This window comes from Atheta coriaria, unplaced genomic scaffold (genome assembly GCF_025399875.1).
Source record: "Atheta coriaria isolate IRGN ID8LTWV9N9 unplaced genomic scaffold, Caltech_Dcor_3.1 hic_scaffold_1_pilon, whole genome shotgun sequence".
NCBI lineage: Eukaryota > Metazoa > Arthropoda > Insecta > Coleoptera > Staphylinidae > Dalotia > Dalotia coriaria.
In genome coordinates this window covers 7354352-7370806 of record NW_027045443.1, presented here as the reverse complement: position 1 = coordinate 7370806, position 16455 = coordinate 7354352, and the positions used below count along the sequence as shown (strand labels likewise).

The window sequence follows — 16455 nt, the reverse complement described above, 5'->3', positions numbered from 1 at the left end:
AGAAAAAAGAAACAAAAGCATTTACTCCACCAAATCCTGTTAGATTTCTGATAATTTTAATAAAAACAATATTTAATTTAATAAACATTTGTTTTGCAATTCATTTAATTTCATTTTCAATTTCCCTAGAAATCCGTAGTTGGTATTACAGGTTTCATTTTAGCACTGAATTCAAAACCTTGTACATAACCTCAAAAAACACGCATTTACAAAGTTTATCCAAGATGTGTGCACAAAAGACAATCAAGAAGTCGAAGAAACGCGCAAATAAGATCCATTTAGTGTTTGATGAGGCAAAAAGAAAGTAAATATACTCCACATACAGCTTCTGTACATGTTAAAAATTAAATTATCTACTTTCCAGAGAGTTCTTAACAGGTTTCCACAAGAGGAAACTTCAAAGAAAGAAAGAAGCCAAGGAAAAGTTCGAACAAGAGCTCAAAGACGAACGCAAACGTCTCAAAGCCGAAGCGAAAGAATCCTACAAGAAACTTGTCGTATCTCATCGACCTATTCCTGAACTAGAAGACCTCCTTGAGGATAAATATGAAGATGAGGATGTGACTGTCAAGGTTGTGGAGTTATCCACAAATGAAATAGCTCAACAAAATCATTGGATTGGTTCAAATCAACCCAATTATGAACCAAGCTCTGAGGAGGAAGAAGATGATGATGATAATGAAGAGCAAGCAGAAGAAATGCCAGGCATGGAATTAAAAGCAAAGAAAGTCAAGGCAGAGCCCAAAGAAGAAGTTAAAAAGGTCTTCAACACTGAGAAGGATATAAAGAGAACATTAAAGAAGCAAGCTACTAAAAATGTGAAGAAGAGTAAAGTATTTCAGATGAAAAACAAGATGGAGAAACAAAAACAGAAGAAAAAAAGTTTAAGACTCAAGAAAGAGAAGCAGAAAATACTGAATAAAAGCAGCAAAGGCCTCAAACACAAGAAGAGCAAACACTGAGCTGTGTATAATTTAAGTATCAAGCATATTACTAAATAAATCTAATTATTAGCACATGTGAATTATTTTTTATGTCTACAATCTCATTTTCCATAAATAGAAAATGTTACATGCATGAATATTGTTGCCACAGCTCAGAAAAGCAGGTTATGCATAATGATGTGCAAGTATTACATGCATGATGATAAAAGTTCCAATGACAATCAATTGTAATTAAACACAATGATAATTTTATTGATCATACCGACCGACACCACCGCCGGCGCTTCGTATCAATATATCCAACTTAGAAAATAATTAAACTATGTTTTGTGGTCAAGCACCTCGTCAACGGCATCTTATAAATACTTGTATCGAAATTCGTTCATCACAGTTCGAAGCAAAATATATATGAATATATCTATATGTATATATATAAATATCTTTTCCATCTCGTCCACCCCGCAGCGCCGTGCGCTTGGTTCACTTCGTGTAAATATACTATGTGTTGCAATAACATTTGTTTATATACAGCGGACACACTTTACCTTGTGTGCGGGCCGATTGAAATTACGCTAGTGATGCCTCCGGCTAGAGGTCGACCAGGAGCGTCAGGTACAGCGCATGTCAATTGATGTTACTTAGACGGCGCGACCGCGACCACGGCTGCTCCCTGGCGCTTGCGAATGCCACGTAGAAGAGGTTCGTGCCGATGTTGATGCCCGCCGCCAGGTAGAACACCAAGCGCCATTGTCCAAGAGTTTCCTGGCCTTGAATAATTGTACCTATTACATAGGGCGCGATAAAACCACACATGTTGGCGGCAGCGTTCGTGATTCCGTACATTGTGCCAGCGAATCGCGGGCTCAACGCGATGTGATTCATCTGATTGCCGGCGTATACTGCGCCGGCAAAGGCACCCGGCAGACCTAACATCACCTGCACGCCGATACTGTCACATCCAAGCCATGCGACGCCCAATAAACCCAGGGAAGGAATGATTGAGCTTATTGAGTTGAATATTTTATACGATGTTGATAATGATAGGTATCCCTTGCTCAATAACCAGTCCGCGAAGATGCTCGTCAAGATACCAAGCCACCAGCTTGTTAAATACGGGACTGATGACCATAAAGCTAACTAAAACACAAAAATATTCAGATTATTATCTTTTCTAACCTGTAAAAATATAAAAACTAATTTAACGCGTTAAACTGGTTGCATAAGCAAGTACTGTGCGTAAAAATACAGTGGAAGTGCGCGTAGGCGAGTTAACATTATAAACAAAAGCATGGTGGATTACGAAGCAATATTCGGTAATGTCATAACCATTTATGATCTTAAATAATTGAAGTTTTCATGCAGGAATGAATGCTTCCATAAATTATGCCATCAAATCTCAATGCGCAAGATGGCGGATTTAAAAAGTGCATTGTTGCCATGCAACACAAATTTAGTCGATATTAACTACAAAAACGTAATTTACCTGTTCAATATTAAAATGTAATATCTTCGCCATATACGTGGGTAATTCAGTAAGCTGGGTGTAGAACGCCCAGGACTGCCCGCACTGCGTGACTAAAATCGCCCACAGCGGCAGGCACGTCGCCATCTTCAGCCATGGTATAGTGTTGTTCTCCTCGTCCTCGTCATGCGGACCAATACTGGCGACAATAAACGCCTGCTCCTGCCGGCAGATGCGCGGATGCATCGTCGGCGTATCATACACAAGCAGCAACCAAAAGACAAACCAAATTATACCCAGCACGCCAAATATGTAAAACGCAAGCGGCCATCCACCCATGAAATCCAGCGAGCAGAGATAACCGGAGATGGGTAGTGAGACCACCGTGCCAAAATTAGCACCTTAAATATAAATTACACAATTGTAATCTCATTGGATTATATTATATAAAGTGGTTGTTTACCTGCGTAGACGTAAGCAGCGAATTTGCTTCTTTCCAGCGGCGGAATCCATCGCGCTAGCATAGCGTGCATCGCCGGGAAAGTCACCCCTTCACCCATACCCTCCAGGATACGTACGATGATAAAAAGCGGGAAATTTGTCCGCGCTGCAATCGGACTCAGCAGTGTAAACAACGCAGTGATTAATACACCTAAACCAAACACTTTTTTTCCACCGAAAAGCTCTGCGAAACGTCCGCCGGGTACTTGCGTCAGGACATAACCATAGAAAAAGGAACCCAGGACAATTCCTTGCGTTGCTTCATCCCAGGCGAACTCACCGTCTTTCTATACGTAATTATAATGATTACAATGATTTTAAATGCAGAAAAATAAATATTACTCACGTCTACTGGAATTGTACTGTTGGTCATATTGGGAACAGGGCAAATATCATGCGAGGTGACATTCGGCGGTGGAAACGCCGTGTTGTTAACCATTGCAACAATCGCCACCGATAAATTCACGCGCATTGCGTACACATTCGCAAAACCAAGAAAGCCGAGGATACCCAGGATGTGTCGAGACTTCAAGCAATCCTTCGTGTCGTCCACTATCGCAGAAAAAAGAAAACAATTACAACTCTCCGAAAGTAATCAGCGTGTTTTTACGAGGTAATTATTATGCGTTATACCATAGGAGCCGTACACCGTGACGTCATTATCGGTCTCCGGATGCTTCTTTTTTAGGTCAACACCGTTCGCCACCGGCACCGTCACCGTCATCGCGCCGTTTTCCAAGAATCACTCGTCTTGTGCTGGTCCCTGCGTCGCAAACTGCCCCGTCTAGGACATTGCGATGGCGTCGCACGATTCGCGCACCGAGTGCAGGTGAAAACAGTGACAGAACTCGCATCAAAACATGCCAACTGTGCACGGTTGGTTTTTTTTTTGATAAGTCGGCGCGATTCGCCCGGTGTGCCCGTTGGGTAAGCTGCGCCGAGCGCGCTCAAGGACGGTTTATCAGCGGCTTAACAATTTTCATAACAATAAGGAATTCGCACGGTGGAGAATTACTCTCTCGGCGTGATGAATCAGAACACGTCAATTTCGCAAATAATAGCGTCGTTCTATTAACGAATTCATATATAAACACGCTCGTTAAGCATTATTAATGACTGACTGCAAATCTGTGAAATGTTATTATCACATAAATTACGAAAATATCGCGCAGCACGTGCGAGCTTATCGAATTATATTATATGAAAACCACATGTTTTTTCAACTATTTCTGTTGCTTCCCGTTTCATATTCATTGTGGATTTACAGAGGAAACGAGTTGATTACTTCCTATAGTTCGATTTCAGTCAACAAATTATTTAGTTTTTTACTCAATCAATATTATTTTACCTTTACTAAACTAGTTATGCTAAAAGTAAGACCCTAAAACATAAAAATAAAGAATTTAATCCATGTTGCATTCATGAGTAATTAAATAAAACCTCGATAGTATCGTTGCCTCATCGATTAATCACACTCGTAACCAAACAAAGAGAATTAACTCTGAATCCTAAGATAAATTCCGGGCAATGTTTAACAGCTAATCGCGTTCTGTTCAAGAGTTAACAAAAAAAAAACATCGCTGTGTGAACTGTGACATTTTGTCCTGAATACATAAACTGAATTGTAAACATAATCGCTAAATAAACAAAACGCAACAAGTCGTCGTGAAATGAAACAAATGATGAAGTAATTACCATCTGGTGGAATAATCTTGGTCGTCTCATCCTCGTCCTCTTCTTCTTCTTCCTCATCCTCCTCCTCTTCATTTATGTACTGTTCTTGAACGTCTTCCTGGCATCTGTTGATCGCGAAGTCGTCCTGATTGCGATTGCGATACATTTTAGTCCGTTGGCGGTCGCGAGACGGAGTCAACAATGAATTTTCGAAGCGTATGCGTGCGTTTGCGTTGATTCATGTGTCTATAGCGGGCGAACACATTGAGTCATCATCGTTGAACTTCAGAATTGCGCGAGCTCTGCAGACGGCGGCGAATTGTGATGAGACAGTTTTCGCGTCGGATTTCGGTTGTCACAGTTTCTCACAGGTTTGCACTATGTTGGTAATTGTAGTGTGGATTAAAACAAAAACGAGAGAAATTAAAAATGCATTTAGAAATGCGCGGATCAGCTGGCTAGCGACGAGAATGACAAGCGTTTGGGTTTGGGGGTTTCGGCCGCGGTTTACAGGTTGGGCGGGCGCACAAAGCGCAGGCAACGAAGCGTATGCGATGAATGTGGAAGGGAGTTTGTATCATGCCTTGACAACAGTTTTTACTGAAATACTTACATCAAATTAAAACTTAATTTGATTATAAACAATCAATCTATCTTGCAGACCAGTTATTGTGTGTTTACCTAATTAAATAATACTTTTTAATTTTATTGTTACTTTTTAAAGTACTTTTTTAGTTCGGTTTTTCTCCGCTAGGGTAATGTTCACTACAGTGAAGGTGTAGCAACTAGCGGCCAAAATATGAACTATTCTTCATAATACTTACACGTTTCCACTTCTACTGCTAAATTTCCACTTTTCAATTGCGCCTTTATCGCTACTTCATCACAACTTACTCCTGCTGTCAGAAGTGTTGGCACCGCGAGCACTGGTTTATATGCATTGGTTAGCTACCACGACTTCGCTGAAAACTTTTCTCCATCATGGTGTTACTAGAACCCAGCAGTGTTCCACAGCAGGATGAAACAACGCAGGAAAGCGAAGTGAAACCGTTCACTGTTGAAAGTAAGCCACACGTTTATTTACAAAACCAACGCGTGTTAGGGTTAAACTCCAGATGTTTTCATTAACTCTTCCGAATACGTTTTCAGTCTTAAAACTAATCAAGGATTGCCATCAGCAGCATGGTCTTCGCCACGGCGACTTCCAGCGGTATCGCGGCTACTGCACACGGCGTATTGCGCGTCTGCGGTCTGTGCTGAAACTTCCACAAGGTGATCGCAGACATTACAAGAAAAGAGATGTTACTGAAGCACACATTAACAGTCCAAAGGCAGATGAGCGTTTTCTGCACGTGCCGCTTATGCTGGCGGAACGCAACTGGGCGTACGCGATGCAGTTGAGACAGGAGGCAAACACAGAGCCTAGGAAAAAGTTTCATTTTATTCAGAAACTTAGAAAAGCCTGTGTTTACTCACTACTGTTAGAAGAGTTATGTATTGTGAGTATAATCAACACCTTTTCTTTATAAATGACTAATTTATATGATTTTTTTACTAATTTAGCTGGATAGATGTGATGCAAGAACAAAATTAGAAGCACAGGCTTACGTTGCGTGGATGCACGGCACTCTGCATTTCGAGCTGCAGTTATGGGCGAAAGCCACTGAGAATCTTACCAAGGCTCAAGTAATCTATGAGAAACTAGCTTCTGCTTTGCCTGAAGATGAGCAGGCTTGTTACAAGCAACGCGTGGAAGAGATTTCACCTAGTTTGCGCTACTGTGCGTATAATATCGGCGAAGATAAAGCGGTGGATCTACTCGAATTACGATCACAAGGTATCCTCGAGAATTTCGACACGTTAGTGTCACAGACAAAGGAAAAAACCGCTGCAATCCTGCATGAAATCAAGTGGTTTGATATCAATGTGCCCATTCGTATGGATCGCGTAAAAATCTTTCTGCTCGCCATTGAGAATCTTGACGATTCAATCAACCGCGCTGAAACTACACAAGCCAAGATCAAGATCATTGAAGACATGTTCATTGACTTGCGTGATATTATTTCCGAAGTACGCAAGGATCCGAAAGAGCAGTTGGTGTTATCCTACTTGTTGTCGATCCGTATCGATCGCACTGTGCAGCGTAATCTGCTGCTCATTCGCCAGACGAAGAAACCGCAGGATATCTGCAGGCTGCTGGATATTATTATCCAACAGCACACTGAATTAATGCAGTTTGAACAATTGGTGGATAATGCCAAGGCGCAGGCAGCTTATAGCCAACGTCTGGATGCTTACAGAGCTCTGCGTGCTTTTTACATGGCGAAAACGCATGCTTTGTTCCGCCGTTGGAAAGAAGCCACAGCCACGTTTGATATCTGTGAAGATCGTGTCAGCGCGATCAAGAAGAATAAATACGATGGTATTTTAGGCGAGATGATTAACTACGTCGCTGAGAAAGCGGATTTGGAGCGCGCGGTTGCTCATGCGAATGTTGTGCTAGAGAAACATGAAGAGGAGGCAGCGCCAGTGCCGCAGAAACAGTACAAGAGTAAGAAACCGCTCATGGAGCGGTTGGATGAATTCCGTGAGGATCCGCAACTACTCACCAAGAATCCCAATGTGGTGCCGGTGCCGATTCCGATGACGCCGGTCTCCCCCAAGCCGCTTTTCTATGATCTGGCGTTGAATTATGTGCAGATGCCGGAAGCGTTGCAGGATATGGTTGAGGGCACCAAGAAGGAGCAGAAGCAAGGCGCTGGTATCTCTGGTTTCGTCAAAGGCTTGTGGGGCTGGGGAAAGAAATAAATATTAATTTTAGTTGTTAATTCAGAAGTGCACATTATACACATTACTGCCGACGCATTTGCAGTTTTTACAAATGTTTTATTGACAGTATACAACGGACATCAGCATTACTTTGTTTCTTGCAGACCTGACTATTTTGAGTTTTTGATTTGGACTTTTATGTGGTGGAATGTACGAATACTTTTTTGTACTTTGATTAAGAATAAATACAATTAGACATACGAAGTTTTCAATTAATTATGCTTTCATTTACGTCGTTTTTGACCATAATTTTACGCAACCATTATTGAAATTTTTACTTTCACATACCTGGTGATTATATTCTTGTAGTGACCATTAAACACTTTCGTGTGTCCTAAACAGGTTTCTGAGAGTATGCAGTTAAACAAAACTACCTAAAACTTGTGTAACTAATCACTAATTAATCAGAAAGAAAATTTAAACTTGTGTTTTTACAAAATGGCTGCCACAACCAAGGCTCATGCGCATCGTGCGCATTCTACCAGCGCTATATGAAAAGAGCGCGTGCGCGCCAAATTTGATTACGATTTGTTTAGGTGCTACAAACTGTCAGGCTAGAAAAGCAACAAACGCGAATCCGTTTTTCGGCATCGCATACGGGTTGTGCCTCCAAATTATTCAGTTATATACATTGAAAATATACACGTTTTGGGAACCTTCACATGTAACAGAAATTATTCCGATCGTTGTCTGGCGGACACCGTTCACTCTGATCAAGTATCGAATATCGCGAGGTTATAAAACCACCTTAAAACATTTCACGTTTAAAAAGAATCAAAAACGTACCGCAAATTGGTGGCATGTGCAGAGGGACAGCGCAAAAGGTGCTGAGAGTAGGGTAGTTGCACGATGGAGAATGAGAGGCTGTTGGTGGCGGCAGGGTTAACCGCCGCCGCCGTTGTCGGCGCGTTCGTTTTCTGGGGCCCCTCTACCGGGCACAGCGGACGGGGGCGGCTTGCGGGTTTAGTCAATCTCGGCAAGACTTGTTTCCTCAACGCTATTCTGCACGCCCTCGCTGCATGCCCGCAGTTTGTCTCTTGGCTCGAGCAAGATCGGCTTGCAAAGGAGACCAGTCTTAGATCTACATTATCCACTGTTTTGTCAGGTAACATCTACATATCTTCTATTCGTTTAATGTATTTTAACCTGTATGATTTTCACAGTTGTGAATGGTACTCATAAATCAATGCAGGAAACCTATGCACCTGCCGCAGTCATCAATGCATTAAAACGACTTGGCTGGGTGATTCCGTCTGGGGAGCAAGATGCACATGAGCTATTGAATGTTATTTTGACTACTTTAGATGAAGAAAGTTCCAAATTGACAAGAAAGGTAGACAATCTTTATATACTCCTACAACTGACATCAAAAGTAGTAGTTTTCAATCAATTACTCATTATAATATCATGCCTGCTCTATTACTAGTCATCAAACTAACTTTAATCAAATATTGACTTGATTAGATGCTAAATTAATACGTTTATGAATAATTGATATATGTTTGAGTTTCCTCAAGCATAACAATGCAGATTTATGCACAAAATCAATCAATTATTATGTAAATCTAAATCTATTTACCTTTCAATAGTCCGGATGTCTTTCCGATGCACTGGGTTTGCATGACCTGCTGATGACTCCGTGCGACGAGCGTTCGGTGAGTCCGGCTCCTTCGGATTACGATCCACGCGGGAGTATTCTCTCCTTGAACGATATCGGTCGTCCTTTAAGTTTGAACTTTGTGGGCGGCCATCGCTACAGATGGATCTCGCGTTCCTGCAGGAGTCTGCAGATTGCTGGACCGCCACCACAACCACTGTCGCATCCTTTCAGTGGTACTCTTACTAGCCAATTGCGGTGTACTGAATGTGGTCATAAAGTGAGTATTACTAATGGTTATTTTGACAAAAGGTGAGATTATTTACGTGTTTTGTGTTTTAATTTAGTCAAGCGTGCGATACGATAAATTTGAGAGTCTTTCTCTTGCTTTGCCAAGCGGAATGGGTGATTTGGGCTATGGTAGACACAAGTTACATCAGTTGTTGACTAATTTTGTCACTCCTGAAATGATTGCGGATGTGAAATGTGACCACTGCAACCGGGATCGGTCACCATCGGATCCACCGATATTATCCAAGCAAATCAAAATACTCAATTTTGGAAAGGTAAGACTATTATATATCGAAGATGAAAGCAAGATTAAATCACCTCGGGCCCTTGGTGCACTAATATAATCCACATAAACATAGCTCTACCTGAACCTGAACCTAATGAAATATTATTGTTATCTTAAAGTTGCCGCAATGCCTGTGTTTGCACATCTCCCGAAACACATGGCAGGGCAGCGGAGTTTCCAAACGACAGGACTACGTGCAGTTCCCGATGCGCTTGTCTCTCGCCGCGTACACATTCATCCAATCGCAGTACCAACGCCGCGTCTCCACCAATCTATACATGAGCACCAGCGAGGGCGGCTCGCCGCTCTCCAACAGCATGCCGCACTCATGGAACGCCGGATCCCTGAGCGACATGGGCAAGGAATGGCGTAATGTATATCAGCTGGCTGCAGTCGTCGTGCATTCTGGTGACGCCCACTCCGGGCACTTTGTTACCTATCGCCGCGGCAACCAAACATCCAAGTGGTTCTACACCTCCGACGTGGAAATTCGAGAAGTCAGTATGGAGGAAGTCCTACAGAGCACAGCGTACATGCTCTTCTATGAGAAGACATCCAATCTAGGCGTGTTCTAACTATAAAAGCCACAGTGCAATAAAGTAGTGTTGAGAATTGCAATCATTTGATGACGGAGAAAAACTATTTGTACATATTTTGTTATGATGCTCGGTATTTTTATAACTTACTTTGAGATGTGGCCAGTTCCATGGCGTTTGAAGTCACATTCGTATTTATTTCTTACTTCTTATTCAAAACATTACTTTTTCAATACACCACACATTCATCTTGGGATATTAGGCTAAGAACTGAAACAACTATAAGATCGTCACGCGCAGAAACTTAAATCACATCAGATTGCTTACAAATCTCACTGTACAATTTCATCTGGATGTAATAATAATGAAGCAAGTTTTCCTGACGAGACGCTAGACGAGAATAATTAGTAAAATTGATAACGAAAAGGATTCTATGTTACATAATATTGTTGTGTAAATGTCATCATGTATTTTTCTATTTGCGATATTGCTCCACCATTTATTTCATTCAGCATGTACTTGATAATTGATATTAAAGTAAGGAGAAGTAGGTTTAATTGATGAAGGGACATAAACGAATAGAATATGTTTATGTTTAATTGACGTTACCAGATGATGATAATGATGATGATGATGATGACGGGTTTGCGGTGGGCGATGTAAGGCACTCAAGGCGGTTTATTCGCTCAGTCTTCCGGCCTTGTTGGCCTGATACTTGAGCTCGTACTGTTCGGGAGTCAGGTGCGACCCGATGCCCAGCTGCTTCAAGCTGATGACTACGTCGAAGAGGTAGTCATAGCACTCAGTCATTGTTTTTGCTTGTCGCCAGTTGTCACCCCATACGTAAACCTGATATGGAACAAGATAGAATATAATAAAATCTTTAAATTTTATTTCTAGAATAACACATACCCCATGACGACGAACCAACACAGCATTCGTCTCTGGATAAGCCTGAATGCAAGCCGCCAAACTATCCTTCAAATCCTGCTCGAATGGCGTATTCTCAATAATCGGCACAATCAACTCCTCATCGTAATTGTAGTTCCTTCCCAGCTTGCAGTTCCGAATGCCTTTAATCATCTCCAAATGCGTGCAGTGGAACTCATTGCCGGGAAACACCATTGTCGCCAACAAGGCAGCTGAAAGTACATTATCCTTTTACCCACCCGGCACGACGATTTCAATAGCGATGATAAATTAATTACTTTGAAAAATTTCAATGCGTTACCTTTAGAATGCGTATGAATCACAGCGCCCGCTCCGCGCATAGTGTACGCCGCCATGAATAGCGGCGTGCAGGCGCTTTTCTTCAGGCATTTCGACGGCGGCGGGGTTTCCAAGTCCACGCCGTTTATGTCCTGCACAAAGATGTCCTCGGGCTGGATGCGCTCCTTTTGAACACCGGAAGGAGCGATGTAGATTCGGTCGTCGTCTTTGATGCTTATTCCGCCTCCTGAGAAACGACGCGCATAAAAAACGGTAAAAAATTAATTACAAAGCCGGGAGAATTCGAAAAATGTCAATAAATCACTTTTCATGAGCTTCGAGGGCGTTTAGAAAACGGATCAAGTTGTTTTTTCATGTCGCACGCAAGTAAAATGGTAATATCCCGAGGAATTTCTTCATTTTTAATGTTTTGCCTACATTTTGATAGCAATTAATGCATTAAGTGCGTGTGGAAGCTTGATAACAACGCGCGACACGAACGTAAAACGTAAATGAAACGCGTTTCACATGCTCCACTTAGTCAACATCACTCGTTTAGAAACGTTTAGAAACGAAGTGTAACGTCTCTAATCAGCGTTTTGTAATGAATCCCAGCAGATAACTCACCGGTGCCGGTGACCCATCCGAGATTGTAAAACTGCCTGCACAATTCCGGTATTAAATTCCTGGGATGCTCGGGGCCCAAGTCCCGCTGGCGAAAAGACATGTCGTAGCAGGCCATCTTAAGTCAGCGATTGTTTTGGCTGACGACAATGATGATAAATCAATTCGATGATGATGTGCCTTTGAAAAAGGAAGAAATCGTTTTAAATACACATCAGATACGCGCGTACGACGGGTATTTTTATGGGTTGCGCAATAATAAATTCCTAAAAGGTCATCGTGCATATCACAAATGCAACACATGACTTATAGGGCTTCATGAATGATAGAAACATGCAAAAATTGCAGCGGGAGTCGAATTTTTATCCTGACCCTTTCGAAAAAGCTTCCTCCGACTGGCCTAAAGACAAATTGCTAATGGAAATCAAGCGCATTGGCAGCGCAGTCACGTCCCAGATCACGCTCCACATGGTCTGGTTTATCATACGTTTGCAATTCGATTAGATTGATGGGAAAGTAGTTAACTTTTAGGCGCATTTGGACGAAAGCATGTGACTCTTGCAATTGTAATTTAAAATGAAAAAAAAAGGAGATAAACTGACATGCGATAAAGTTGGCCGTAACAATTTCCTTATTGCATTCCGCGTGGAAAGCAACAAAACACCACTTCAGAAAGTCATTTTGAGGAAGGACAAACCACGCGATACCGAAAACACGCTCCACTTCCAAGAAAATCAAAAAGTTAAATCAATAAGTTTACCCACGGCCGTAAATTAAGAGAAAAAAAATGAGATATCACTAGGAAGTAAATTTAATTAAATTTTCATCGAGATTTAAATCAAAACAGAATAATATTGAATTTTTAAGTTAAAATTAAAAAAAACATTAAAATATAATTTTAAAGGCCTCTAAGCCCCGCCCCTTGGACACTCAACCGCCGCCATTTAATTTTTAACGGTTTTACAACTGCGCATGATTCAACCGTAGAGAAAATGAAGACATTGTCTTGTCTGCGTCCGAAACAACAGCGTAAAACGCGTGAAATTATTCAAAAGTAATAAAACTCACGCATAAATCATCTCCCAGCGAAGTGCCACCTTGAAAAACGCATGATGCGTGCTCGATGCGCATCAATTTTTGATTTCGTGTGTCAATTACGTGGGCGTACCGTGACTGCGCGTGTAACCGGCGTTAATGCGCGAGCATAAAACTTCACCGCGCGCATGACGAAAGGCAGAAAATGTTGATTGCTATATTTCCAGCCGGCGTACACATGTTTTCAATCACGACTTTCATTGATAATCCGCGTCACAATCGTCTTCACGCTATACACGAACAATTTCCATATAAAACGCCTTGTCTACATGCATAGAAATTTATTTCGTATTTAACGGCGAGTGCGATGTGCGGCCATCATTTTTACGGCGATATTTATAACAACGAAATCTCTCGGATGTTGTAGTCATAGCGCCAGCAAATCGCGATGGCCGATGGAAAAGGTCACTTCTTGCCCGAGTGTGCGCCGCGTCCAGAATTTGTTTTTTATTATTCCAACTCTCGACCCTTCATCATAAAGTACTAAAGAAGTAAATTTATATAAGTTCCACGACGCGCCGCACAATAGCGCGCGTTCGCCGTCCTTTCTTCCCGCTGATCCCATAAACGTATATTAGAGCGGGCCTTGGTTGACTCGAAGAAAAATAAGAGGATGGCGAGAGGATGCTGGGGATGACATTCACTTTGTGTCGCAGCGCGCGCCGTGAATGAGCGACATCAAATTCTCGGGGCGCTTTTTTAAAGCTGGCGTCCTTTTTAAAGCGCTTCCACCGAGACTGACCATACGCAAGTCATCATCACGTACCGCATTTCGCATTCGACATTTTACGAAGTTTAATCACGTTTCTGAAAATTCACTCTACAAGTAGGCTTGATTGTACCACAATATATTGCGATTTTTTAGTAAAAATGTAATTTTTGACCCTTTAAGTAATAATTTTCAATATTTTAATAATTATTCTCCTAGACGGGACGGAGACGAATTTAAAAAATCATAGATCGTCAAAATTGGTCCAACCGTTCTTGAGTTATAAAGGTTGTAACTAACACAACTCAGTTTTATATAAAAACATTGAATTGTTCGATAAAATAGTACTTAAAAAACTTTTCCGGTTGATTTTCAATATATATTTATCGATTGAAGTTAAGAAGAAGTTGTTGAATTGTCTTGAAGGTAATAAAACGCAAGCCGGAAGTTTTCACTCGAGCAGGCATAGAAAAACGCCATTTTTCAATGCGTCCGCAAAGAAAATTGTCGAGTACTGCACATTGTAAAGATCTAATCCGCCGTAACGATAAATCCGGAAACTAATAGCACGACAAATTGCTGTGTGATGCTGAGTTATGGCGTTTCATCCCAAAATATTGTTTTTATTGCCGCAATGCGCGGTTTATTCGGACGGTAATAAGAAAATACTCGCGGCGAACCGCCTCGAGTGAAATAAATGCTCCACATGGCAACTTAATCCAATATTCATTGAAAATTTACGAGTTTACATAAATTTCGACGGTTGTTGTCTCGCACATTGTAATCTTTGGACTTATTCGCAACTTCCACCGAACTCCTAAATGAATAACTGAATAATGAGATATATCCACGAGTGAATGACAGTGGCAGTAACAGCAGTGAGATTAGTTTTTTGTTTCCAGTCTGCACTTCATTTGAACAATTCGGGAAAAAGTGAAACCGAGAAAAAACTGCGCAGAGCATTGAACTATTCGAGAAATAATGATGAATAACGATGAAGCAGCTGGTAATGAAAGAAACATCTTCATATCCGAAGGAATGCATCGTGAATTCCGAACAAATTGAAACCAGACTTGGGCGCACGATTAATAATTATAGTGGTCGGGCATCCATCAGTCTTGATTTCGGACACATGGTATGACACAAACTAACCTACCGTAAAAAGCTTAGCGCGCGTGGATCGTGATTATTATCATTAGAAAAATTTGATTAACGCCAGCCAAACTTGACACGGTTTCGATTACAGCTCCTCGCGCTGATTCGAAGCGACTTGTCGAAACAGAGGTGCGTTTTGTTCGGAATCATTTGAGCGTTTATAAAGCAATTTAGGCGCGAGATAATTACCGGCGTGTTTTCTTCCAGCGGCTACAACAAGACGAAAATCACTGAATAATATATTTAATAAAAATCACGCGCAGGTTTAAGACGTAGAAGGCAACACAGCACATAATTTCGTTATTATTTATTATTTTTTTTAGATGAAAATTTTGCAATTGCACAAAGAAAATATTAATTTTAATGAATTTCTTATGAAATTTTCTAACTAACTGACCTTCAATTATCACAAAATATTGATTCAAGCACAATTATATAAGTCACGTGCAAGGATAACGAATCAAGAGCAAAAAAAGATTCTTTTGAATTCATTCATTTCCACTTTTTTCTTTGATCTAAAAAACAAACACGCAGCGCAAAGAAATGATTCAATTAAATGACCAATCGCCGGTTTTTGTTGATTAATTTGTTTTCCACTCGACGCGAAGGATGCAAAAACAAATGCTCAACAATTGTTTGCTAAAGCGACGGCACACCGACCGGCCAAGTTCGTCCATTGATATCCATTGATAATAATAAATAGGCTGGGAAGTGAACGACGCGAAAAGCTTTCCAAAAGTGTTCGGAAGTGGAGAAACTTTCGTGGCATGGACAGCCAAACAAAAGGTCACCGTCAACCGTGAACTTGTTCGTCCTACAATAGGAAAACGAACAAAACCGCCAAAGTTAATCTAACATCAGCATTAAATTTCAAAAAAATGATCAGAAAATAATCAAAATTTAATATAGAATTTAAGGAAATGTAAGTAGATATTTGATAAAATGCAGCTGTGGATGCGCGTCGAGATATTGGTATAGAAAGAAGAGAAAATTTTCAATATCATATCGAAATGCGCACGAAATTGCCTGCAAGACACACAGGTGATCCGAAGATCATGCATCCGGTTTGCAATTTTCTTCAATATTGCAATTCTATAATGTTTGTCAAATGAAAAATTTTTTTTTGCGTGTTTACCTGATTTATTGAATATTTTTTATTGTATAGAGCATTGAGATTATTTACAGTTATGTTTTAATGACAATTAAAAATTGAAATTGATTACTTTATCATTTTTTTTCAAAAATTCTTGTTTTTCCAATTATTTCGCGAATTTTTCATTAATTTTTTCTAACTGCGCTGTCAATCAACCAACTCGCACGTGTCCAGAAACTTTCAAGACTTGAACTTTCAAGAACAGTTTGTAAAATGCAATATAAATGTTAAATCAGAGATCGAATGAGTAAAAACCTACTTTAAATAAAAAAAAATATGTTGTGAACTCCTCTTCTCAATCTCTAGTCTTTCCATGGTCTTACGCGTAGTTTTAGTTAAGTTAAAGCTCGAAGAAAAGTGGTAACCGGGCGAAAGATCAGACGCGCATGC

At 40.8% G+C, this 16455-nt stretch overlaps 5 protein-coding genes across 10 annotated transcripts in view; 3 read left to right on the top strand and 2 right to left on the bottom strand.

The window, feature by feature from the left end:
* The first annotated feature begins 145 nt into the window (after positions 1 to 145).
* On the top strand, positions 146 to 1016 carry LOC135802716 (nucleolar protein 12). The gene is made up of 2 exons (XM_065316367.1): positions 146 to 304; positions 365 to 1016. The coding sequence occupies exons 1-2, from the start codon at positions 225 to 227 to the stop codon at positions 960 to 962; spliced, it is 678 nt and encodes a 225-aa protein (XP_065172439.1). The 5' UTR covers positions 146 to 224; the 3' UTR covers positions 963 to 1016.
* A 153-nt stretch (positions 1017 to 1169) lies between these two features.
* MFS10 (major facilitator superfamily transporter 10) lies at positions 1170 to 5106 on the bottom strand. 2 transcript variants are annotated; one of them, XM_065316189.1, is made up of 5 exons: positions 4603 to 5106; positions 3254 to 3459; positions 2870 to 3194; positions 2428 to 2807; positions 1170 to 2081 (listed from the first exon to the last, which is right to left on the bottom strand). In XM_065316189.1, the coding sequence occupies exons 1-5, from the start codon at positions 4745 to 4747 to the stop codon at positions 1569 to 1571; spliced, it is 1569 nt and encodes a 522-aa protein (XP_065172261.1). In that variant the 5' UTR covers positions 4748 to 5106; the 3' UTR covers positions 1170 to 1568. The 2 variants fall into 2 exon arrangements, with proteins under 2 accessions (XP_065172261.1, XP_065172335.1); XM_065316263.1 differs by lacking the exon at positions 4603 to 5106 and adding an exon at positions 3541 to 3958.
* Positions 5107 to 5439: 333 nt separating this feature from the next.
* Srp68 (signal recognition particle 68) lies at positions 5440 to 7610 on the top strand. Its single transcript, XM_065316104.1, has 3 exons — positions 5440 to 5644; positions 5731 to 6080; positions 6145 to 7610. The coding sequence occupies exons 1-3, from the start codon at positions 5563 to 5565 to the stop codon at positions 7387 to 7389; spliced, it is 1677 nt and encodes a 558-aa protein (XP_065172176.1). The 5' UTR covers positions 5440 to 5562; the 3' UTR covers positions 7390 to 7610.
* A 319-nt stretch (positions 7611 to 7929) lies between these two features.
* On the top strand, positions 7930 to 11013 carry Usp30 (ubiquitin specific protease 30). Its single transcript, XM_065301038.1, has 5 exons — positions 7930 to 8515; positions 8574 to 8743; positions 9000 to 9287; positions 9355 to 9573; positions 9704 to 11013. Exons 1-5 carry the CDS (start codon positions 8260 to 8262, stop codon positions 10157 to 10159), a joined length of 1389 nt encoding a protein of 462 aa, XP_065157110.1. The 5' UTR covers positions 7930 to 8259; the 3' UTR covers positions 10160 to 11013.
* LOC135790832 (probable methylthioribulose-1-phosphate dehydratase) overlaps positions 10567 to 16455 on the bottom strand; it is a 28284-nt gene continuing 22395 nt past the window's right edge. For all 5 annotated transcript variants that reach the window (XM_065301144.1, XM_065301116.1, XM_065301136.1 and 2 more), the window contains exons 2-5: positions 11957 to 12133; positions 11352 to 11576; positions 11033 to 11262; positions 10567 to 10969 (exon numbers count right to left, since the gene is read on the bottom strand). In XM_065301144.1, coding sequence (XP_065157216.1) covers positions 10799 to 10969; positions 11033 to 11262; positions 11352 to 11576; positions 11957 to 12071 — 741 coding nt within the window. In that variant the 5' untranslated portion in view covers positions 12072 to 12133 and the 3' untranslated portion in view covers positions 10567 to 10798. The remainder of the gene's footprint in view (positions 10970 to 11032; positions 11263 to 11351; positions 11577 to 11956; positions 12134 to 16455) is intronic.